This window comes from Mobula birostris, chromosome 18 (assembly GCF_030028105.1).
Source record: "Mobula birostris isolate sMobBir1 chromosome 18, sMobBir1.hap1, whole genome shotgun sequence".
Taxonomy (NCBI): domain Eukaryota; kingdom Metazoa; phylum Chordata; class Chondrichthyes; order Myliobatiformes; family Myliobatidae; genus Mobula; species Mobula birostris.
Window position 1 is genome coordinate 61,508,044 of NC_092387.1, and position 25,433 is coordinate 61,533,476.

A 25,433-nucleotide genomic window follows, 5' to 3' on the forward strand; every position below is an offset into this window, starting at 1 on the left:
ATGTATTATTTCTTAATGCATGCATTACTAAATGACAATAAAAGGGGACTACGTATCTTCATAATCTAAATCTACAGTTTTCAATACTTGATTCATATTCACTACTGTTCTCCCACTCAGCTGAATCAGTTTAATGTCCACCACTGCCCACTGTATGTGTACATCAGGCTGGGCTGGAACTGCAGTCTCTGAGAAAAGATTTTCCACCAGAACCTCTTGACTCTATAAGATATTTTACTCATATTAATTCCAAATTTGAGTCACTATTTAGCGGTGCTGATTCAGCTGCTTTTGAAGGGGGATTTGGATTAACTGAGAACTCTGGGAGCACCAGACACCAGCTCACCACAATGGAGGCAGTAGCAAGTTTCATTGCAAAGGTTAGCCATGATAGTGAGAACACCTTCCACCCAAAGCAAGGAATTTAGCATGGCAAGGTACTGACACTGAGGGCGCAAAGATGCGGAGGTGAATTCTGCTTTGGTAAAAAGTCTTCTCTCATTTCTCCCTCCCCGGACGCTGCCTGACATGCTGAGCATTTCCACCAGAGCCTGAGAATCAAAAAAAACTGCAGCTGCTGGAAACATGAAACAAAAACAAATGTTGGAAACGCTTCGCAGGTCAGGCAGCATCTGTGGAGAGAGAAGTCGCTAGCATTTGCCACTCTTCATCAGAACTGGGTTTGCAAACCCGAAATGTTAACTGTTTTTCTCTCTCTCTCCCGACATTTGCTGACTGAGCTGCAGAGCATTTCCAGATTTTCGGTTTTTATACCGATAACCGCCTGGTTTTATTTCAGATATGCGGCTTCTGCCTTGCTTTGTGTTTATGGAATTAGTGGGAGGCTGAGGTCTAGGCTGAAGTGTGGAAGGTGAGGAGGCAACACCGAGGTGATAGATGACGCGAGGGGCAGAGATGATGGGCTTTGCAACCTGACAGGCTCTTATACCGGGAACCCAGGAATTCTTCTGCCCCCCTAGGTGGGATAGCCTGTTGAACTACCCCGGCTCCACAAAGCCCCACTCCAAACAATGATTTATAACTTACAAGCTGTCGGGGCAAGACTCCGGCCGTTCCAGTAAGCCGCCCTCCATTACGAAGCGCAGCACCTGCTCGTTAGACATGCCCTGATAGGGCTGCTCAGCCAGCGTGGCGATCTCCCACAGGACTACGCCAAACGACCTGCGGCAGCAAGCAGTACGAAGGAGAAAACAAATTACTAAAATGCCATCAACGAGGTCATCAATCGCGGTTCGAGCTTTTCCCTGCCCTCAACCCTGCGACCAAACAGCCGTAAATGGGACTGGCTCAGTTGGTCAGCACAGACTAGTCGAGCCAGGGGGCCTATTCCCATGAGGCCGCAATCCACACAGAGGCACTCATAATCTCCAGCAGAGTCCTGCAGAGCATTAGGGAACATGGACCACAGTATACACGTACAAGGATACCTGGAGAGCCAACACAGGTAGAAACAGTGGCAAAGGCCACATACAGGACACCTGGCTTCATTAGCCCACGTATTGAATGCAAGAGCACAAAGGTTATGGTACAACTTTATAAAACACAGGTTTGGCCACAGCCAGAGTACCATGTGCTGTTCAGGTCATTCTGCTTTGGAAAGGGCGTGATTCAACTAGACAGGGTGCTGAGAAGGTTCACCAGGACGTTGCCTGGAATGGAAATGAACCTTGATCAAACTGCAGATTTTTGTATGACTAGCAAGAACAAGATACTCATTTTTAATTCTGTAAATAAGTGGGACTTCAACAAAGGTGCAATTAGTTTCAATTTGGCATAATTCAGTGGCACAGGCTCCTTGCGCCAAAAGAGCCTGTTACTGCGCTGTAGCTCACTTAAATCTCTAAATATTTATTGACCCAGGAAGTTGGGAAAAACACGCTGGCGCTAGGATCAAGGGTGTTCTGATCAAGGTTGGATTAGTAGACTCAGGGATGAAGTAGTAAGACCCTGACCTTGTCAATTTCATTAACTTTGCCTCCAACTTCCACTCAACCCTTAAATTCGCTTGGCCTATTTCTGACACCTCCCTCCCCAGAACTCAGTGAGGCAATGCATCTTGCACCTTCAGCCCAACTCGTCCATACTGACCAAGGTGCCTTCCTCTGGAAGGAGGGTCAGCAAAAGGGTTATGGACTAAGTAGCTAACTTGCACTTTTCTATTTGAACTCTGTAACCCAATGTCCTATGCTTAGATAGTCTTTCATAGTCAGGATGCAGCACTGACTGCAGATGGCCAGAAAGAGGAGCAATCACTCATACGATTTAGTCACTATGATTAAAAATACCTTGTGCCACAGATATACTTGCTTGCTCCTGATTACGTATATCTGCTTGCGTAACTTGCATGCCAGTAGTCAAGTATATTTGCCTGTTCAGCAGGATAAATATATGCCAAAATTTCTCTGTACTTACAGCCTTGTACTCTGCTACAAGCTCTCCATGCTGAATAAAGGCTTCACTACTTGAAATCTGGTCTCTAAAGTAGTTTTTCTTCCACACTTCCTGAGCTAGTCCCACTTGCCTGCTTGACCCATCTCCCTCTATCCATAAACTGCCCAAGTGCCCTAAATGCTGTAATTGTACTCACCCTACACTTCTGTTGGCAGCTCATTCGATATACCACCCCCCCCAACTTCTGTGTGAAAAAGCCAACCCCTCATCTAGCACCTTAATTCTTTCCCCTTTGACCATAAGCCCCTGCCCTCTGGGGCATTAGACGCCCCCAACCCTGGGAAACAGACTGTGACTGTCCCCCCCTTATCTACATCCCTCATGACATTATACACCCATCCGTCCCTCCTCCCCTGCTCCGGGAAAGGTCTGGTCAGCCTCCACTTCTCAAGCCTTCGAATCCCGGCCACATCGACGTAAATGTAATTCAGTCTCCCCTTAGAATGAAAAAAACTCCATCCCAGGCAACATCCTAGTGAACGTCCTCATAAAATTTCATAAATCTTTATCTTTCTTAATAATGGTTAGGGGGTCTGAGTTTCCAATTTGAGGATATATAATGCCTCATCTCTAAATCTTGAAGATAAAAGTTCATCATTAAAACACTAGGGAAGGTGTAAAAATCCTTTACTGAAGACTTTTATCGTCCCAGCTAATTTGATGAAGGCGTATAGGAAGCTTTATTTAAAATCTATGAATTGTAGAGTACGTTTTAAAAACTCACCCTTAACTCCATTATCTGTCATAGACCTGTCAGTCTCTGCTTTAAATGTACCCAATGACTCAGCCTCCCCCACCCTCTGTGGCAACAGATTTCACAGGTACATCCTCCTCCTCAAATCAGTTTTTAAAACAACATCCTTTTATTCCAAGGCTGTGTCCTCTGATTTCAACTAATGGAAACATACATTTATTTATTTGGGGAAACAGTGTGGATTAGGCCATTCCAGCCCTTCAAACCAGACTGCTCCAACAAGCCCACAACCCCGAGTAACTGTAACCTGATCACGGGGTAATTTACAACGACAATTAACCTACCCGGTACGTCTATGGACTGTGAAAGGAAGCCAGAGCACCCAGGGAACACCCACACATTGCACGTGGAAGATGCACACAACGGTGCTGGAATTGAACTCTCAACTCCAGAAGCCCTCAAGCTGTAACAACTTTGCACCAACTGCTACACCACCATAGTGCCCATCCTCTCCACATCCACTCAATCCAGGCCTCTTAATATCCGGTAGGCTGGAGATTCACCCCACCCTCTCCTTTCTGAGTCCGCTGACTACAGGTCCAGGTACGTCAAAAGCTCCTCATATGTTAAACCTTTCAGAGCACATTGGTCCTCTGATAACCACAACCGTTTGACTTTATGTAAAGGTACCTGGAAGAGTTTTCTTCTCAATTCCTACTATAATCTTACCAGAACTTCCCGATGCCACATTCAAAGACTGCCCTGATGTCAGGAACAGTTACCCTTCACCTCTAGGCTTCAAGCTCTTTGGACAAGAGCTGAAACAAAGTGGTCCTGCTGAAACGTACACTGGGCGCCAGAGAGCAGGTCACAAGTGAATAAAAGCTGCCGACACCTTCCATCATTTTACCAGTGATTGAGAACACTGGTAGTTAGCGAAGTGAGAACATACCAGACATCAGAGTGTGTGGTGAAAACTCCATCCTTCAGGGACTCTGGCGACATCCAACGGACTGGCAGAAGCCCCTTCCCTCCTTTCCGGTAATAATCCGTCTCGTAGATATCACGTGTCATCCCAAAATCTGTGAGAGAGGGACAGGCACCTCAGAATGATGTTGCTTCAGATGGAATACGGACTGTAGCCATTTTAATTGACTTCAATTAATCCCGTGAGTCAGGGTAAAGACTCTCTGGGAGAGATACTTATTCTGCCTAGCCCAGTGTCTCGTTGTTGGTGGCCATCTTGTCCCAGGGAATAGCCAGTGCTGAAAATCACTTAGACTGGTCAATGTCTTATCCAACAGACAGCACCTCCAACTGTCCAGTTCTCTGTCAACAACGTAATGTGTATATCAAGCTGGACCGGGATTTCTATCCTGCGGGACAACTTGGATCATAGTCTCCTGAGTCAATAGCAATTTTTATTTATATTACTGCTAGATTTCAGTATGTCTGATAATTAGCAGAATTCAAGCACTAACTTGGTTTTCTTTACAACTGCGTATCTTTTACTTGCCCGATGAATGCTCATGAAAATTTCCCCATGATTGGGAAACAGCTATATTTCATTAGGAGTTTGAGAATATTTGGTATGTCACCAAAAACACTGGCAAACTTCTACGATGTAGTGTGGAGAGCATTCTAACCGCTACACCACCGGCTGGAATGGGGAGAGAGGGGCTACAGCACAGGATCGAAATAAGCTGCAGAGAGTTGTAAACTTAGTCAGCTCCATCTTGGGCATGAACCTCTGTAGTATCCAGGACATCTTCAAGGAGTGATGCCCCAAAACAGCGGCATCCATCGTTAAGGACCCCCATCACCCAGGTCATGCCCTGTTCTCACTGCTACAGTCAGGAAGGAGGTATAGGGGCTTGAAGGTACACACTCAGTGGTTTAGGAACAGCTCCTTCCCCTCTGCCGTATGATTTCTGAATGAACAATGAACACAACCTCACTACTTTTTTATTTCTATTCTACTTATTTAACTTATTGTATTTAATTACAGTAGATATACACACACACACTTACTGTAATAGTTTTTTTAAATCATATATTGCATTGTACTGCTGCCACAAAGACAAATTTCATGGCATTTGCCGGTGATATTAAACCTGATTTTGATTCTGGTTTCCAGGAGATCACTGTGCAAAGTGAGTGAGTTTTAACAGCAGCATCAACAGTCACAGAGACACACACAGTCTGAAATTAATGTGGGGTGATCCAGCGCTATGCTTATCACCCATACCAATTCCAGAGTATTGGGAATACAACAAAACAGCCCAAGAAGGAGAGAGATGGGGTGCATCTAAATACAGTGCAGGTGATGGAGCATTTACAGTGTAACACTGCACAGTCCTCACTGAGATGTTGTAACATCGACTGAATAGTCAACCAAAGTCCATTCAAAAATTACATAAGAAAACCAACTTCCAGAACTGTTCCAATATAGAACAAGACCAAAACATATGTGTCAGTGTAGCTATCTCAGTTTTACATCTATCACAATGACTATCAACATTAGGAAAGATTTTAGGAAGTCTCTCCTTTGTCAAATGATAACGATGTACAATTTTAAATTGAATCAATGAATGGCTAGCACAAATTGAAGAAGAGTTAACCAACTTCAATATCCGCATCCAATCCTCCGTCATAAAAGTCAAATTAAGTTCCTTTTCCCAATCCTAAAGCACTTTACAATTTCTAAAGCACTTAAAATTAATTTACAACCTAATAAATTAACTGTGCTTTTTGGAATAGTCCCTCAAAATATTCATGGTATTTCTGTGTCTGACCAACATGTTACTGCATTTGTTACATTGATAGCTAGGAGGGCCATTTTGTTGAAGTGGAAGGATACATCAGCTCCCACTTTGTCACAATGATTCTTTCAAGTGATGCTATGTCTTAGTTTGGAGAAAATTAGAAGTCGAACCTTTGAACCTTTATTTGATTTTGAGAGAAGATGGGGCTCAATTGCTTGTTATTATCATTTGAGTTAATTGATACAATTTTTCCACGATCTAATTGTAAATTCTTGTAGTATATTTTCTTTTCTTGCTGGCGTTTTGATGTTTATTTTCAGAAGCTTTTTGTATGACACATGGCTCCGGGGTTGTACACCTAATGGGTTCTCTTTTTTTTTCACTTTTCTGCTTAGTAGGTTTTTTTTGTTATCACAAAATTTTGTTTTCAATCTTTAAGATGATGGTTTTGTTTTTGAGGCATTGTAAGTGTTGTTACTTCGATGTACTCATGTTATCTTTCATATATATATACACAATAAAAAGATTTGAAAAGAAAGAAAAAGACAAAAATTACATGAGTGTCAGGATATAGCCTCCTAGCTCCCTAATTTTACTGCAGACTCAATAGCATGATATAGTGAACAAGGAGTAAAAAAGCAATGCTTCTGCTGGAAGAACAACAGGATAGCTTTGGTTAGAAACTTCTTTTGCTCCTAACATTAACCTCTGGCCTACCGCCAGCCAATGTGATTTTATACTTACTACTTCCTGGCTGCATAGGAAGTGACCCCAAACCGATCTGAAACTGCTCCTTAAAATAAAAGCTGAACGTGCTTAATCGCATAGAAAAACCAATTGTCCAAAGTGCAGACCAAACACACACACACACACACACACACACACTAACAAATTGTTAAACCATGATGCCAGCTTAACTGAAGGTCTGGTAGGTAATGAGAAAACCTACCTCCGATCTTTACAGTATAATCCTCTGCCACCATACAGTTTCGAGCAGCCAGATCTCGGTGAACGAACTTGTTAGCATTCAGATAAGACATGCCATCGGCAATCTCCCCTGCCATCTGGGTCATCTTCTTCAGGGTGGGTGGTGGTTTGCCGGGATTATTCTGTCAGAAGTGTACAACATATTACAATGACATTGAACCTACTGTTTCATCAAACCAAATCAACCTTTCCTCTGTAATCTTGTCTATACTTCTTGCTGCTTCAGTAGAACAGCCGACATAATCAGAGGCTCCACCTGTTCCAGATATTCTCTTTTCTCTGCAAGTCGGGCAGAAGATACAAAAGACTGAAAGCACATACGTACCACCAGCTTCTATGCTGCTGCTAAAGATCGATTAACTTTATTTTTGACACCAACATCGAATCCTACCGTGAAATGTGCTGGGTAGGAACACAGTTAGAACTTGTGCTGGGGGCAGCCCACAATTGTCACTATGCTTCGGCGCCAAGACAGCCCACAACTTACTCACCCTTACTAATCCGTATAATCATATAACAATTACAGCACGGAAACAGGCCATCTTGGCCCTTCTAGTCCGCGCCGAACTCTTACTCTCACCTAGTCCCACCGATCTGCACTCAGCCCATAATCCTCCATTCCTTTCCTGTCCATATATCTATCCAATTTAACTTTAAACGACAACATAGAACCTGCCTCAACCACTTCTGCTGGAAGCTCGTTCCACACAGCTACCACTCTCTGAGTAAAGAAGTTCCCCCTCATGTTACCCCCAAACTTTTGCCCTTTAACGCTCAACTCATGTCCTCTTGTTTGAATCTCCCCCACTCACAATGGAAAAAGCATAATTTTAAACATCTCTGTCAAGTCCCCTCTCAACCTTCTACGCTCCAAAGAATAAAGACCTAACTTGTTCAACCTTTCCCTGTAACTAGGAGATGAAACCCAGACAACATTTTAGTAAACCCCCTCTGTACTCTCTCAATTTTATTGACATCTTTCCTATAATTCGGTGACCAGAACTGTACACAATATGTCTTTGGAATACAGGAGGAAATCGGAGCAATCAGAGGAAACCCATGTGGTCACAGGGAGAATGTACAAACTCCTTACAGACAGTAGCAGGAACTGAATCTGGATCACTAGCCCTGTAAAGCAGTGCACTAACCACTGTGTTATTGTGCTGCTTGCTAGAATTATGATAACTGTTACAAGACCTATGGACTCACTTTCAAGGACTCTTCATGTCATATATCTATTGCTTATTTATTAATTACTATCATTATTTTTCTTTCTTTTGTCTTTTGCACGCTGCTTGTCCATACAATTGGTGCGGTCTTTCATTGATTCTATTATGGTTACTGGATTTAATGAGTATGCCTGCAAGAAAATGAATCTCAGGGTTGTATATGGTGACATACCATATATGTGTTTTGATAATAAATTTACTTTGAACTTTCCTCCCTTTCTCCCACCGAGACTACTCAAATCGAGTTTCTCTTGCAGGTGGTCTGTTTTTCTTTAATCGGATCCAGGAACTTGCCTTTAAGATCTGACCATGTTAGGCTCTGGGCCATTATGTAATTTGCTCTGGTTCATGGTGCTTCCCTCGGAGGGGCTACTGAGTCAAGCTGCTGTTGTCAGTGGGATCGCTTGTTCAAGTTGCTTCCCTTGGTGAGGCCGCTGGGTCCCGATGCTCTTGGAGATGTTATCGGAATTCTGAGATTTGTGGATTGGACTGTAGTTCATATTGGCCTCTTTCAATTCTGTACTGTTTTCGTCTTCTTGCCCATTCTTTCTTGTTGCCGATTGGCTGGCTGGGGGCTTGGGTCATCTGTTAGTTTCTGTGCGAGGGAGGGGTTGGGGGTGTTTCGGGTTTGCAAGTTTTTGTTTCTTTTTCTTTTCATTTGTGGGGGGGGAATTGATGTCTTCCTTTCAACTACTTCTATGGGTTTCTGTATTCTTTGGCTATCTGGAGAAGACAAATCTCAGAGTTGTGTTCTGCATGATAATAAGATGAACCTTTGAATTTACCAGTCCTGCGGCTAATAAGTTGGCTCAATATCACGAGTGACTAGACCGTGCTCCTCCATCTAACGGGACTCACCTCTGCGTCTGGCCGCAGTGAACGCAGGTAGCTCTTCAGATCCCCGCGTGTCATCAGCTCCATGATCACCAAGGTGGGCTGCCCCTGGGACACCACACCAAGCAGGCGGACCTGAGATACCGAGGAGACCAGTTAGTGAAGACAGATGTTTAACAGATTGAAAGACAAACTTTCCCCATTCCGTGATGGTCACTGGGATTTACTTCAGGTACCTTGGGTTGAGTTACTTCATTAAAGCTTTATGCTGATTACTGTAACCAATTTTATAGTCTGGCCAACTATTCCGTACACTATAATCTCTCACAGAACACCCAGAGATAAAAAAGGATCTAGTGCTTTCCCAGTGTACGTGACTAATGAACTCTTCTTGGGCTTCCAGCCAGGTATAAATATCAATTATAACCAACGTTTCATTGACAAACTCTGCCATCTTCTTCAGGAGTATTTATATTCCTGTATTCCGTCTCTCCTGATTTGTTAGCCTTCATCCAATCAGGTTTGGAATTCGATTGTAAACAAGGTGGGAGAATGGAAACCTGATTGGATGAGGACTAACCAATCAGGAGAGACGGAATACAGGGGTATAAATATCACCAGAATAGTCTTGCCAAGGCATCATCCCTGAAGAAGATGGCAGAGTTTGTCATCGAAACGGTGGTTATAATTGATACCTCTTCCCAGATGGAAGCCTGAGAAGAGTTTGTTCGTTACCTAGAGATGAATCTGGTTTTGGAAGCATGGTTGTGTGTAAAAACACTGGCCCAGGACACTCTCAACATTGAAATCTCATTCAGAGGAACACAGCCATGGTGGCGTACGTTTGAAGTCTCATTTCAGAAGAGACTTTGCAACTTGAGATGAAACAAGCTCACAAACACTGCTCCAACTCAACCAGTGTCACTTGATTTTGTCTACCTTAACCGAATGATCCCTCTCTTCAACCATCTGTTTTTGAACGAACCTGCACAACCTTATTCACTACCTCAGTACAGCAACTCTATGACCACTCTGTGCCACAACAGACTTAGTCTGCTTCTGTGTTCTTTGTTGTATAGTTTGTGTTCTTTCTTGGGAAGTTTGTGCCTTTAATGCTATCTGCCTGTGGCGTGACTGCAAGGATTTCAAGTTTTTCAGTGCAGCTGTACAGAAATGAAGAGTCACAGAAAAAGGCGCTTTGGCTCATATACTCCTTGCCAAACTATTATTCTGCCTAGTTCCATCAACCTGCACCTGGACCATAGCCCTCCACACCCCTCTCATCCATGTACTTAACCAAACTTCTCTTAAATGTTGTCTGGGCACGTGGCCAAGTGGTTAAGGCATTGGACTAGCAACCTGAAGGTCGTAAATTTGAGCCCCAGCCGAGGCAACGTGTGTTGCGTCCTTGAGCAAGGCACTTAATCACCCATTGCTCTGTGACAACACTGGTGCCAAGCTGTATGGGTCCCAATGCCCTTCCCTTGGACAACATTGGTGTCATGGAGAGGGGAGATTGCAGCATGGGCAACCGCCGGTCTTCCATACAACCTTGCCCAGGCCTGCGCCCTGGAAAGTGAAGACTTCACTCTCGCAGATCCATGGTCTCGCAAGACTAACGGATGCCTTTATTTTATTTCTTAAATGTTGCAATCGAACCTGCATTCACCACTTCCGCCACAGCTCATTCCACACTTGCACCACCCTCTGAGTGAAGGAGCTCCCCCCCATGTTCCCCTTAAATATTTCACCTTTCACCCTTAACCTATGACCTCTAGTTCTAGTCTCACCCAACCTCAGTGGAAAAATCTATTCCCTTCATAACATTCTATACAAAATGTTGTACTTGTGCATATGACAATAAATTTGACTTTGACAGCAAAATGCTCTCTCAGAACACAGCTCCATGCCATGCTTTTCCAACCGAGCCTCAAGAATTCTGTACAGGAATACCCACCCAAGAGTTGTGCGTTTGTGATCTTGCTTTGGCTCAAGTTGTCAAGTCTCTTCCGAAATGAGAGCTCAGACTGACCCCACCAGGGCTATGTTCCTCTGAGTGGAGTTTCAAGGCAGTAACAGGCTCAGAGTGTGCCTGTAGGGTTTACTAAGTGCTTAGCAGAACCCTCAGGAACTTGGTGATGTTGTTCTGGCAGATTTTCTGGACAATTGGGTGTACGTCAACACACTTCCAATTTACTTTTACATGACATTACATAGTAAGATCATAAATAGGAGGGATACATTGCATAAAGAATGGTGGTTTAAAGGTATGCAGGAGACAGGGCCATAGTAAGTTCAGAGGGAGCTGGAAAACTGTGAGTTCAAAGGGAGTGTAAGAAACGGGGTTCTGCTGAGTTTTAAGGCAGTGTGGGGTATACAGCCCCAGACAGCCCAATGTTCAACCACTACGGATTTCTGATATGTCATACCTGACAGTGATAGATTTGTGACAGATGTTGTATGTACCAGTGTGACCCTGTATTGTGTCCAAGGTTATAGTCACACACCTTGTACAGTGTCCCAGGTTACAGTCACACACCTTGTACGGTGTCCCACGTTACAGTCACACACCCTGTACTGTGTCCCAGGTTACAGTCACACACCCCGTACTGTGTCCCACGTTACAGTCACACACCCTGTACTGTGTCCCAGGTTACAGTCACACACCCCGTACTGTGTCCCAGGTTACAGTCACACACCCTGTATTGTGTCCCAGGTTACAGTCACACACCCTGTATTGTGTCCCAGGTTACAGTCACACACCTTGTACGGTGTCCCAGGTTACAGTCACACACCCCGTATTGTGTCCCACGTTACAATCACACACCCCGTATTGTGTCCCAGGTTACAATCACACACCCTGTATTGTGTCCCACGTTACAGTCACACACCCTGTATTGTGTTACAGGTTAGTCACAGGACTGCATGCACCAGAACAATCGGTCACAGATCCCTGAAAGTTGCCTCACAGGTGGATAGGGTAGTTAAGAAAGCTTATGGGGTGTTAGCTTTCATAAGTCGAGGGATAGAATTTAAGAGTCGTGATGTAATGATGCAGCTCTATAAAACTCTGGTTAGGCCACACTTGGAGTACTGTGTCCAGTTCTGGTCACCTCACTATAGGAAGGATGTGGAAGCATTGGAAAGGGTACAGAGGAGATTTACCAGGATGCTGCCTGGTTTAGAAAGTATGCATTATGATCAGTGATTAAGGGAGCTAGGGCTTTTCTCTTTGGAGAGAAGGAGGATGAGAGGAGACATGATAGAGGTGTACAAGATAATAAGAGGAATAGATAGAGTGGATAGCCAGCGCCTCTTCCCCAGGGCACCACTGCTCAATACAAGAGGACATGGCTTTAAGGTAAGGGGTGGGAAGTTCAAGGGGGATATTAGAGGAAGGTTTTTTACTCAGAGAGTGGTTGGTGTGTGGAATGCACTGCCTGAGTCAGTGATGGAGGCAGATACACTAGTGAAGTTTAAGAGACTACTAGACAGGTATATGGAGGAATCTAAGGTGGGGGCTTATATGGGAGGCAGGGTTTGAGGGTCGGCACAACATTGTGGGCTGAAGGGCCTGTACTGTGCTGTACTATTCTATGTTCTATGTCCTATGTCACCATTTCAAAGCCACAAATCCTCTTTGCCCTCACACTTTGTTCAAAGCTCTCATTTCAGTGACACAGAAGCACCACTCCAGCTCTTTGGGAACGATCTCTGCTCCACCTACCACGTGATGGCAATTGAACTCCTTCATCACCGATGCCTCATTGAGGAACTCGATGCGCTCGCGCATGCTGGCCGACTCGTTCACCGTTTTGATGGCCACTCTTGTCTCTGTGTCCCCCTTCACCACGCCCTTGGCGATCCCCTCGTACACCATCCCGAAGGAGCCCTGGCCCAACTCGCGGCACATGGTCATCTTCTCCCGTGGAACCTCCCACTCGTCCGGCACGTACACTGAGACAAACAGAGGAACCGCACTCAGACATGGTGCTAACTGAGGAGCTGCTGGCTCAGCACTGGCAAACCACCTAGGTGATCCTGAAAAGGCCCAGCCAGCTCCTGCGGAGTGATCCAACTTCCCAAACTCCACCTCCTTCCCTGGATTCTAATTATCCAAGTACTGCCTGGAAGTAGTCAAAGATAGAGGAGGAAAACAGGCCATTCAGCCCACCTAATCCAGGCCAAGAATCAACCACGAATACTGCATTAATCCTATTCCCTATCCTGCCACAGTCTCATGAACCATCCCCCAGCTCCCAGAGTCTACCAGTCACCTGCACACTGAGAACAATTAACCCATCAACCCTCATGTCTTTATGATGTGAGAGGAAACCCATGCAGTCACAGGGAGGGCCTGCAAACCCCACACGGTCAGCGCTCAAGGTCGGGATTTTATTTACGTATTTAGAGATACAGTGCAAAACAGGCCTTTCCAGCCCTTCGAACCGCACCAGCCACAGCCCACCAAATTCTCCCTAGTATAATCACGGGACAATTTACGATGACCAAAACTTGTGCTTGAGGGATGTTCAAGTGTAGAAAAGCCCTTAGTGAATACTGACCAGGTGAAGACAGGTAACCGTATAAGGGGACACAATGTTAGAGGCTGGAAACTGGGGTACTTCTGTTTGACAGCATCTCACCCAGCTAGACCCCTCTCTGTACCCACTGATGGATTCAACTGCTTAATTCTGTTTAATTAGACTGTTTAATTATTTTCTTTGTAGTTTAACAATCTGTTTGTATTTTAGTTAATTCTTATATGCATGTAACAGCTCAATATGCTTCCTTGTGGCCACAGTATGTATACACAGTTATTCAGGGTGATTACATTGGATTTTGGAAATTTCTTTGGTGTTGCATTATTTAAATAAGAATTTTCTCATTGGTTGACTCTGATCAACATATTTGAATGGAGTTATCCTTATCTATGGGTATAAAAATAGCTGACTGCAATTCAACATCATCTTAGTTCTTTTGTCTGTCCCTATACTTATTAGACGTAAATCCCTGTCAGTTTCATCTTTCCTCTGTTCTATCGACACTTAATAAAACAATCATGAAGCAACAAGGTTTGTGCTTCTTTCCTGATTTCTGGAAGAACCTTGGATTAAAACATTACAATCCAACACCCACTCACCTGCCTCTTCCCTCTGCCTCCAACCCCTCTCCAACCAGACCCCAGGCAAACCTTGCCATCCCGTGCCACAACACACCCAGACGGTGTCTGGCTGCCCTCGTCCCACCCCGTCTAACCCCCTCCACCAGCAAACTCACTGTCAGCAGCACTGAAGTACTCAGGATTCACAGATGCGTAAAGGACTCCATTTGGAAGCCGATCGTTGTTTCTGTGCAGAAGAGAAATTAATTAATAAAGTAAAAATCTGGTCAAATCTCAGCAACTTTCAATGATGTGAGGGACTCAATGTGAAACTTTTCACAGCTCTCAAGTGGGTGAGCTTTTTGCCCAGCCTATGGGAGGAGCAGCCACACTGGCCAAGGTCAGACAGGGAGAAATGGTAATGCGTGGAGGTCCCGGTGCAATGGCGCAGCGGCTAGAGCCGCGGCCTACCAACTTCAGGCGCTGTCTGTGTGGAGTTTGACCGTGAGGGTTTCCCCTGGGTACTCCTGCATCCTCCCACACAGGCGTGCAGGTCAGTAGGATAATCGGCCATGATAAACTGTACCTGGTTTGTAAGTGAGGGGTGGAATCTGGGGGGCGGGGAGGGGGTTGTTGATGGGAATGTGGGGAGAATAAAATGGGACTAGAGCAAGATTTATGTAACAGGGGAGCTCAGTGGTTAGCATGGACTTGGCTGACCAAATGGCCTATTTCCAAGCTTCAGGGCTCTATAACGATCCTAATTCCATGCACTGGCAGCCCACTAAACATCCTAGCACAGATACGATGGGATGAACAGCCTCCTTCTGCGCTTCATAATGGATTCTATTCTACAACTGGCGCTACGAGCAATGCCTTGTAAACCACTCACTGCACGTTGGTATGGACGTCATTGATACAAATCAACTCGTTTTCCAGAGAAAGAACTAGCAATATTCAGGAGTTTGGACAATGTGGTGATGGATCAGACGAACATTTTAAATACTTATCCAAAGACTATTGATAGATTACCTATCAATACATGCACACTTTGGGCATGAAGTCACTATACAGTCAGTGGCCACTTTATTAGGTACACCTGCTTGTTAATGCAGGTATCTAATCAGGCAGTCACATAGCAGCAACTCAATGTATTAAAGCATGCAGACATGGCCAAGAGGTTCAGTTGTTGTTCAGACCAAACATCAGAATGGGGAAGAAATGTGATCTAAGTGACTTTGGCAGTGGAATGCTGGTTGGGGTGCCAGATAGGGTGGTTTGAGTATCTCAGAACCTGCTGATCTCCAAGGATCTTCATGCCTAACAGTTGCTAGAATTTATAGCGAATGGTGAGAAAAACAAAAAAAAAATCTAGTGAGCAGCAGTTCTGTAGGTGAAAATGCTTTGTTAATGAGAGAGGACAGCGGAGAACGTCCAGACTGGTTCAAACTGACAATAACTCAGATAACCACGCGTTACAACAGTGGTGTGCTGAATGCATAACACGCCAATCCTTGAAGTGGGTGGGCTCCAGGAGCAGGAGATCACACTGGGTTCCACTCCTGATTAAGTGGCCAGTGAGTGTCTACTTGATAAATAAATAAATCTGAATCTGAAAAGTGGACATCACATTGAGTCCATCAGAACTGTAAAAAGGTAGGTGACCATCAAAACTGGGAACTGTGCAGAATTGTGAACTCAGGGAGAGCAGGGGGAATCTGGGGCAAGTGAGAACGGAACAGACCGGACCAGCAGGACTGGGATTACTGCAAGGCTGCAGAGTGGGTAAATATAGATCAAAACGGAATAATGAGGTTATTAAACACATAACCTTACCGCTTCTTGTTGAAGTAATACAGTGTTAATATCAGACCAATTATCATCAACAGCAGTGCAATTGGCAGAGCAATGATTAACTGCATGAGGTTATCAGGACCAGGTGCTGTGGAGACAGATCAAAGACAAGAGGTCAGAGCTTCAATTTCTTCACAGACTGAAGCAGAGCCAAGATAAATAAATAACAATTAACTGGTCAGACTGCAGCAGGAAACTGCATCACATGCAGTTTCAACTCATCCACTATAGGCTTCAGTCACACTCACAATTCTTATACTGTCCTCCTTGTACTACCTTCCTTGCACTGAACACCGCACAACCCTCCACACTCACTCTCACAGTCCGAGGACTTCCCTTACTCTGTCCGTCACACACCCCTCCACACTGACACTCACAGTCCGAGGGCTTTCCTTACTCTGTCTGTCACACACCCCTCCACACTCACTCTCACAGTCCGAGGGCTTTCCTTACCCTGTCTGTCACACACCCCTCCACACTCACACTCACAGTCCGAGGGCTTCCCTTACTCTGTCCGTCACACACCCCTCCACACTGACACTCACAGTCCGAGGACTTCCCTTACTCTGTCCGTCACACACCCCTCCACACTGACACTCACAGTCCGAGGACTTCCCTTACTCTGTCCGTCACACACCCCTCCACACTGACACTCACAGTCCAAGGGCTTTCCTTACTCTGTCTGTCACACAACCCTCCACACTCACTCTCACAGTCCGAGGACTTCCCTTACTCTGTCCGTCACACACCCCTCCACACTGACACTCACAGTCCGAGGGCTTTCCTTACTCTGTCCGTCACACACCCCTCCACACTCACTCTCACAGTCCGAGGGCTTCCCATATACACGTTGTCCATTGCACACCCCTCCACTGTTGCTGCTCCCTGCTTGTGGAGTTTGGGGTCCACGTCAAGACTCTTTCAGAAACACCAACAGCTTCCTGAAATCTGAACTCCTACCTTCTGGTGTCCACTAGCCTGAGACTTGATGGAAACAGACAAGCCCATATAATGCTGAAGACTATTACGCAGTGGGCTGACTCCTGCTCACGGCTTGGGCAACGTTCCCTCCAAGGTGTGCGCGTGTGCACGCAGACACAACTTTTGCTACTAGGAATTTAAACTGCGCACAAAAGGTCAGCACCCTCTACCTTGTTGGCGTGCTAAGTACATTTCATGATCGTACACCATCACATTTCCTTTTCCGGTTTCTGTTGCAGACCGTGTTGACAACGTGTAGTTTGCAGATTTCAGAACTGGCTTATTTATAGTGTTTTTATTGAAGAAATGATTCAGTGCACACATTATTGTCGCTGAGCAAAAAAACTGCCCAGCACAAGATTTTTGCGCACACTGGTCATTACAAATTAGAGGGAACTTTGGCTGTGGGCCATCGGTTATAGGGCTCTCTCTCAGGGACGTGACTCCTTCCATCACTAGTTCCTCCTGACCCCAATGACTTGGCCTCCACTGCTGCCCGTGGCAACAAATTCCATAGATTCACCACCCTCTGACTAAAAAAATTTTTTCGCATTTCTGTTCTGAAAGGGCGCCCTTCAATCGTGAAGTCATGCCCTCTCATACTAGACTCCCCCATCATGGGAAACAACTTTGCCACATCCACTCTGTCCATGCCTTTCAACATTTGAAATGTTTCTATGAGGTCTCCCCTCATTCTTTAAACTCCAAGGAATACAGTCCAAGAGCCGACAAACGTTCCTCATATGTTAACCCTCTCATTCCCGGAATCATTCTAGTGAATCTTCTCTGTACCCTCTCCAACGTCAGCACATCCTTTCTTAAATAAGGAGACCAAAACTGCCCACAGTACTCCAAGTGAGGTCTCACCAGCGCCTTATAGAGCCTCAACATCACATCCCTGCTCCTATACTCTATTCCTCTAGAAATGAATGCCAACATTGCATTCGCCTTCTTCACTACCGACTCAACCTAGAGGTTAACTTTAAGGGAATCCTGTACGAGGACTCCCAAGTCCCGTTGCATCTCAGAACTTTGAATTCTTTCCCCATTTAAATAATAGTCCGCCCGTTTATTTTTTCTGCCAAAGTGCATAACCATACACTTTCCAACATTGTACTTCATTTGCCACTTCTCTGCCCATTCTTCCGATCTAACCAAGTCTCTCTGCAGACTCTCCGTTTCCTCAGCACTACCGGCCCCTCCACCTATTCCTGAGGGACTGCCCAAGAAAGTGATAAATTGGTTTATTATAGCCACATGCACTGAAGTATGGTGAAAGGGTTGATCTATACACTATTCATACAAATCAAATCGTTGCACACTGCATCGAGGTAGTTCAAGGCAGACCATGGTCGTCCTTGCCCAGCGGTGTGGTCTGGGCTAGGTCAGGAATCAGGAGCTGGGAGTCCAGTGGATCGCTGGCTCAGGGCAACGGAGACGAATCGTGGCAGTAACCTCAGCACAGACCGGGCCTAGGAAGGCAATTCCTACCTGCCACCTTCACCCTCTGTGATGCCCACCATTCTGTCTCAGTTCCAGTTACACCCACCCACCAACACCAGCTGGGGAATCGTGAGGTAACATGCTTATTGTAAATGGAGACACACAAGGCTGCAGATGCTGAAATCTGGAGCAACATGCAATCTGCTGGAGAAACCCAGTGGGTCAAGCAACATCCAAAGAGGCAAATCTGTTTTGAGTCAAGATCCTTAATCTGGGCAACTTATTATTAATGCCTGGGCTGAGCAATGTTTTGACTTCCTCACGCTTAAATATAACTTATTTTGATGTATTTAATCTAAAATTCTCTCTACAGCTTTGAGACCACAAGACCATAGCAGCAGAATTAGGCCACTCAGCCCATTGAGTCTGCTCCACCATTCAATCATGGCTGAGTCGTTTACCATACTGAGTGTGGAATGGTAACGTATCTCTGGACAGCACCAGCAATCAGTTCCCTGCATGGTCTGGAAGGAGTTTACAACATCATTCCCCTGGTCCCGTGGGTTTTCTCTGGGTGCTCCAGTCTACGCCCAACACAATCCACAGATGCACAGATTAGTAAAGGTTACTAAGTGTGGGCCACTGGAAACATGGAGACATTTGTGGGCTGCCTCCAGCACATCCTCCAACTGAGTTGGTCATTGAGATAAACAACACATTTCACTGTATGTTCAATGCTTAAAAGTACAAGTGACAAATGAAGATAATCTTTAATGAAAAATCTCTCAACCTCATTTGTTGCCTTCTCCCCATAACCTCTGACCCCATTACTAATCAAGAACCTATGAACTTATGCTTTGACTTGGCCTCCACAGCCATCATAAGTGACAGTTTTCCGAGTTTCAAGTTATCTTTGGCTCAGTAGTGATGTTTATTTTTCTAATTCAAAGCTGGATTAAAGGCTTGCTCTCTCTGGCCAGCAAGGCTGTACGAGCCAGAGGGATTGGCTCCTGGGCTCTCTGCTCTCCCTCAGCTTGCCAGCTCCTCATCACAGTCATCCGTGCGTAATAGGATCCGGGGCGAGGCCGGTGACGTTCCTTGGGCTCTCATCCAGGGTAAAACAGAGGCAGTAACTACAACAAACGGAGTTACACAGCAGAATCTAATCTGTGGAGTAAATGGGGAAAGTGACCTGGCTAAATCTCACGCAATCTACCTGCATCAAGCTCTGCATCCAAACTGTGAGCCCAGGGGATAACTGGGGTAGGCCATTCAGCCCCTCGAATCTGTTCTGAACTTCAATGGCAGGTCCCCATTGGTGCTCCTATGTCTTATGCATCAAGGTTATAAATACCCACCTTCAGGGGAGAAGATCTGCCAAACTCCCCAATCTGGCAGATTTGATACTGGCTATCAAGTGCCCTCTGAACAGGCAGGCTCAGGCAGACCAACCAAGTCAATCAGTTCATGGGGAACTTTGCGAACACAGAACATAGAAAACCTACAGCACAACGCAGGCCCTTCGGCCCACAAAGTTGTGCTGAACATGTCCCATAGATACGCAAGGCAGGGCAGTACGATATAGAGAGCAAGCTTTTGCCCACGTAGCAAGTTCCACCTCTCCGAGCAGCTGGTGAATCGATAGGAACGACAGAGACCAACACAGTTTGGCACCAGCTGCGTTGCAGGCATTGCCAGTCAGAGTTGAACGCAGCCTAGGACTGCCTTCTCCAGATTTTTCCTTAAAGTTTAATCCCAAAGCCTTCCTCATGAGTGGGTACAGCCGCAAGGCAGCAGAGGTTTGAGATCAGTCTTCCTTCTCTTTAGTGACCTGCCAGCCATGGTTGGTCAGCCCTGTCTGACCTTCAGTAGTTTACTCTCAGTTTTGGAATTTTCATTGGATCCCCCGTCCACCCCACCATACAGCATTTTAAGGGAGGGGGGGTCTAAATATTTAGACCCTGCCTGTTGCAGAGAAAGTTGAAGTTGGGGCTTGTGATGGGGGCAGCTGACAAGCTCTCCATTCCCTTGGGGGATGGGTGGGGTAAAACACTACCCACTCCCCTCCACGGGGGGGGGGGGGGGGGGCAATTTAGGGCCCCTCCCCAAGATCGAGTTGAAAGCTTAATAAATGACATTCTTTAGGGCGGAGAGGGAGCAGAGAACTCAAAAGCCAGGGATCTCTCTGAGTTGGGAGCCATACGTGTCCATGCCGTTCCTCCCGAGGACAGTGTGAACTGATGAAAGGGTGACTTACAGCAACCCCTGGGGGCTCCATTCCCAGCTCGGGGTGGGGGGGGGAGTTTAAGGACTCACAGGCCACTGAATGAGAGGTGAGGACAGGATGGAGGAAAGCGTAGCACAACAAATTGCAATGCCAGATATCTGGGTTCAATTTCCTTCGCTGTCTGTAAGGAGTTCATATGTTCTCCCTGTGACCATGTGGCTTTCCTCTCAATGCTCTGGTTTCCTCCCACATTTCAAAGCCTATGGTCAGGGTTATTAAGTTGTAGGCACGCCTCCTTGGCACTGGAAGTGCGGCCACATCGTGGGCTTCCCCAATCACATCTCGGACTGCGTTGGTCGTGGACGCGAACGACAGACTTCACTGTAAGTTTTGACATACACGTGACCAGTAAAGCTAATTTCTTATAAAATTGCCGACACGTACCAGACACAAGCAGGGGGACGGAGGGAAGGAGTGTGCACTCCCACCCCTTGTTTCTGGCCTAACTAACCACCTGAAGTGATGCCAGAATCCAGAGCAACAAACATGGTGCCGGAAGAATTCAGCAGGTTGGCTGGCGTCTGTGAGGGGGAGAGCTGGTTGATGTCTGAGGTCGAGACATTGCATTAGGACTGAGAGCAGAGACGGGATACGGCTGGTATGGTGGGACGGGGGTCTGAGGTGCTGGTGGGGTGAGGAGGGCTGAAAAATGACAGGTAATTGCACTAGGTAACAGAAGAGAGGGAGAGTGGGCGGGCTGGGAGCCAGAGGCAGTTGGCTGATAGGTGGAGGGCAACAAGGACAAAACAAAGAGGGCCGGTGAAGAGGGAAGGGAGGGTGCTGAAGGGTGATAAACAATCACCTCAGGCCCCAGTTGTACCTCACCCCTCTCCATTCTCAGTTCAACCGGAATCACCAACAATTCCTTCCCACTGCCCCCCCGCCCCCACAAATTCCTCCAGCAGATTGTTCTGTTGCTCCAGATTCCACCATCAGCAGTTTCTTGGATCTCCTTTGGGATCTCGTGGTGATCAAACCTCCCCAGGGGGGAGGCTGGCGTGTGAGTGAGGGTTGCCAGGTAACCAGGACACAGTGATGTTCCACCAGGAAGGTTGCTCCACTTACGTTTGGCTTTGATGTAGAACATCACCGGGTCAGTCCAGGAACCGTTCCCGGAGAGCGAGGTCGCCCGCACCTCGGCAGTGTAATTACCGGGGCTCAGTCTGTCCAGCTTACAGCCACCGCTGCTCGACCTGTAGCGCTGTCGGGAGACACACTCCTGCTGAATCTGTGGGCCATAACAACAAACACAACACCGTCAGGACGGCAAGGAGACAGAGCCGGGTGTGGCAGAGCGGAACCAAGCAGACAAGAGTGGACAGAGGATAGCTCCGTCCCTTCGACAGTATGACTGATCGGCCGACTCACCTCATTGTCTCCACGACTGTACTTCACTTCATACATCAGAATCAGGCCGTTGGGACTGGGTGGCTCTGGCCACTTGAGGTAAATGCTTGTGTCATCATCACCAGGCTCCCAAATCACCGGGCCCGGTATGTTGTCAGCTTTATCTGGAGGGGGCAGATGAGGAAGTACATTAGTGGTCAGATCAGTGCTCAAAGTCGCTTGCCACTGCTCATCTCTGGGCCGTAAACCCCCCCCAAATGAACATCAGGAAAGAGATTCCCTGAGACCACAGGCTCACAGTGCACTCCCTCCCCATTTCCCACAGTCCTGGCCTAACCATTGCCTGTTTTGCCTCTCACCCGTCCTGCTTTTCAGAGCATACTGTACAAAATGAAGCTGTAAAGCACATTGCAGGCCCTCTGGTCCACAATGCTGTGCTGCCCTTTAAATCTATCCCATCAACTCAATCTACCCAACGTAGATCAATCTAACCCTTCAGTCCCACATAATCCTCCATTTTACTTTCATCCATGTGCCTACCTAAGAATCTATTAAATGTCCCTAATGTGTCTGCCTTCACCACCACCCCACCTTCCTGCCACTCACCACCCTCTGCGTATAAACTTACCTCTAACACCCTCTCTATACTTTATTCTAATTATCTTAAAATTATACCCTCTTGCATGAGCCGTTTCTGTCCTGGGAAAAGGTCTCCAGCCGTCCGCTCGATCTATGCTTCGTGATCTTGTACACCTCTATCACCTCTCATCCTCCTTTGCTAACTCTTTCCCTTGAGCAAAACCACAGACCGCCTGTAGATAATCGACAATTTGTCGATCGTCTGACCTATTAAAGACAGAAGACTGTAGTGGTGGGAGGCTTCCCTGATTGCAAGGGTCTAACCAGTGGTGTACCACAGAAGTCAGGGCTGGGGCGATTTGGACGTGAATTCAAAAGGTATGATTAGTAAGCATGTGGATGGTTTCTTACAGTTGTGATAGCTGGGGGTGGGGGAGGGGTGGAATAATGGGGATAAGCTCCCACTACCCACTAAATGTTCCCGATAGCATGCATCTCAAATAGCCGGTGACAATCAAGTCCATCTCCTGGCATTCATGTGCGGCTTAGCTACTAAGCCCGGCGGAACCATTTCTACTGACAGGAGAAGGGACAAAGGTTGGGTTACTGGCGTCTTAAAACCAGATATTTCAGGCAGATGAGGCTCATCGGCTGTGGTGGGCAGCTCAGCTAGGAGAAGGAAAACTCTGATTTCAAACCTCTGCTGCCTTGCGGTTCATGGGGAAGGCTTCAGGAGTAAACCCTGAGATAAAAATCTGAAGCTGGGGTCACTAAGGCAGTCCTACGCTGAGTTCTAAACTCCTGCGATGCCACTGGTGCTAAACTGTATTGGTCTCGGCTGTTTGTTTGCTTTCACCAGCGGCATGGAGAGGAGCAGCCTGCTGTACGGGCAACAGCTTGCTTTCCATATCGTACTGCCCTGGCTTGCTATCATGTAGACAGCTGAGATGCAACATCCCCAGTCAACCCTGCCCAACAAGGATGGACACAGAAGGTGATGGTGTTATGGTCAGTGAGGACTGTTGCCTAAGGATTCAGTAGGATATAGATCAGATGGGAAGCTGGTGAAGCAATGGCAAATAGGATTTAATCTCAACAAATGAGAGGTGATGGAACTTGGAATATCAGATTCAGGCAGAGCATAAGAAGCGCGTGGCAGTGCAGCAAGGAATGTCAATGAGTAGAAACTTGGAGCGCACGTAGGTAGGGTGGCGAAGGAGGAATGTGGCACGTTTAGGGAGGAGAATACGGGAGGTGGGATGTCATCTTAGACCATCAGCAGAATTAGGCCACTCAACCCATCAAGTCTGCTCCACCATTCAATCATGGCTGATTCAATTACCATACCAAGGACAGCACAGTAGCATAACGCTTTACCGCAGTCAGTTACTGGGGTTCAATTCCCGCCACATCTGTGAGGAGCTTGTACATGCCTCCTATGGCCCCATGGGGTTTCCTCTGGGTGCTCCAGTCCCTCCCCCAGCATTCCAGGACGCACAGATTAGTAATGTTAGTGAGTGGTGGGCATGCCATGTGGGTGCCAGAAGCAGGGCGACACTTCCTGGCTGGCCCCAGCACAACCTTGGACTGTACTGATCGTTAATGTCAATGATGCATCTCACTGTATATTCAATGTTTTAATGTACATGTGTCAAGTAAAGCTAAACATTCATTCTTAATGAAAAATCTCTCAACTCCATTCTCCTAAGCCTTCTCCTCATAACCTTTGACACTCTTACTAATCAAGAATCTATCAATCTTCGCTTTAAATATACTCAATGACTTGGCCTCTACAGCATCCATGGCAATGAGTTCCACAGGTTCACCACCCTCTGGCCAAGGAAACACCTCCTCACCTCTGTTTCGAAGGGATGCCCTTGTATTCTGCGTCTGTGCCCTCTGGTCTTAGACTTTCCCACATTACAAAACACTGGTTAAGGCTGGATGCAATCCAAAAAGGATGTGATTACGCTGAAGATTATGTGCAGGAGATTTGCCAGGATGTTGCCTGGAGTGGATGATTTTTATTTGGAGAGAGATTAGATATGCTAGTGGATGTGTTTTCCCAGAAGTGGGGCTGAACTGTTATAAATATAAAAGATTATCAGGGCCATTGTTAGGCTAGACGGCCAGAATCTTTATTTCAAGTTTCAAAGTAAATTTATTATCAAAGTTTATATATGTCACCATATACAACCCTGAGATTATTTGCCCCATGGTAGGGGTATTAAAAACAAAAAGGCCCTATGTTTAAGATGAGAAGAGAGATATTTTTGCTACTTTTATACTCAGATATGGCAAATCCCTGAGATGAGGAGGTACCACTTAAAAGGGTACACAATCACAGCTTGTGAGTCATGTGCTAACATTTAGCCAATGAAAAATGAAAAGGTGGTAAACCATCATGTAATTGCTATACTGCTTTTCTGCCAATAGGCGGCGATAGACACCACATACTGTGAAAATACATGAGTTAAAATACAAATTGTGTGTTAGTAAAACTACAATTTTAATCTTGCATTAATTCAAATATTATCTTATTAAAATCATTAAAAACCAACTAGTTCCAATAAGGTGCTGGAATCAGACGCAATCACGATGTAGGATGCATTTGTCCAGGCGCAATAGACAAGGCATAAAAGTGAACAAGTGGGAGTAGTATTGACAGGCAAAATGATCAGCATAGATGTGGTGGATTAAAGCATAAGACAGAAGCAGAATTAGGCCATTCAGCCCATCATGTCTGCTCTGCCATTCCATCATGGCTGATCCCAAATCCCACTGAACCCCCATACACATGCCTTCTCGCCATATCCTTTGAAGCCCTGACCGATCAAGAAATGATCACCTTCTGCCT

The 25,433-nt window shown here is 46.1% G+C and overlaps 1 protein-coding gene across 5 annotated transcripts in view; it reads right to left on the bottom strand.

The window, feature by feature from the left end:
* The window catches only part of igf1ra (insulin-like growth factor 1a receptor), a 311,540-nt gene that overhangs the window by 21,247 nt on the left and 264,860 nt on the right, over positions 1 to 25,433 (bottom strand). For all 5 annotated transcript variants that reach the window (XR_011889661.1, XM_072282801.1, XM_072282802.1 and 2 more), the window contains 9 exons: positions 22,019 to 22,161; positions 21,716 to 21,878; positions 15,922 to 16,027; positions 14,262 to 14,332; positions 12,709 to 12,938; positions 9,006 to 9,116; positions 6,881 to 7,040; positions 4,119 to 4,248; positions 1,048 to 1,182 (listed from right to left, as the gene is read on the bottom strand). Coding sequence is in view for 4 of the 5 variants with exons in the window: in XM_072282801.1 (XP_072138902.1) it covers positions 1,048 to 1,182; positions 4,119 to 4,248; positions 6,881 to 7,040; positions 9,006 to 9,116; positions 12,709 to 12,938; positions 14,262 to 14,332; positions 15,922 to 16,027; positions 21,716 to 21,878; positions 22,019 to 22,161 (1,249 nt within the window). In the remaining variant the exon portion in view is untranslated. The remainder of the gene's footprint in view (positions 1 to 1,047; positions 1,183 to 4,118; positions 4,249 to 6,880; positions 7,041 to 9,005; positions 9,117 to 12,708; positions 12,939 to 14,261; positions 14,333 to 15,921; positions 16,028 to 21,715; positions 21,879 to 22,018; positions 22,162 to 25,433) is intronic.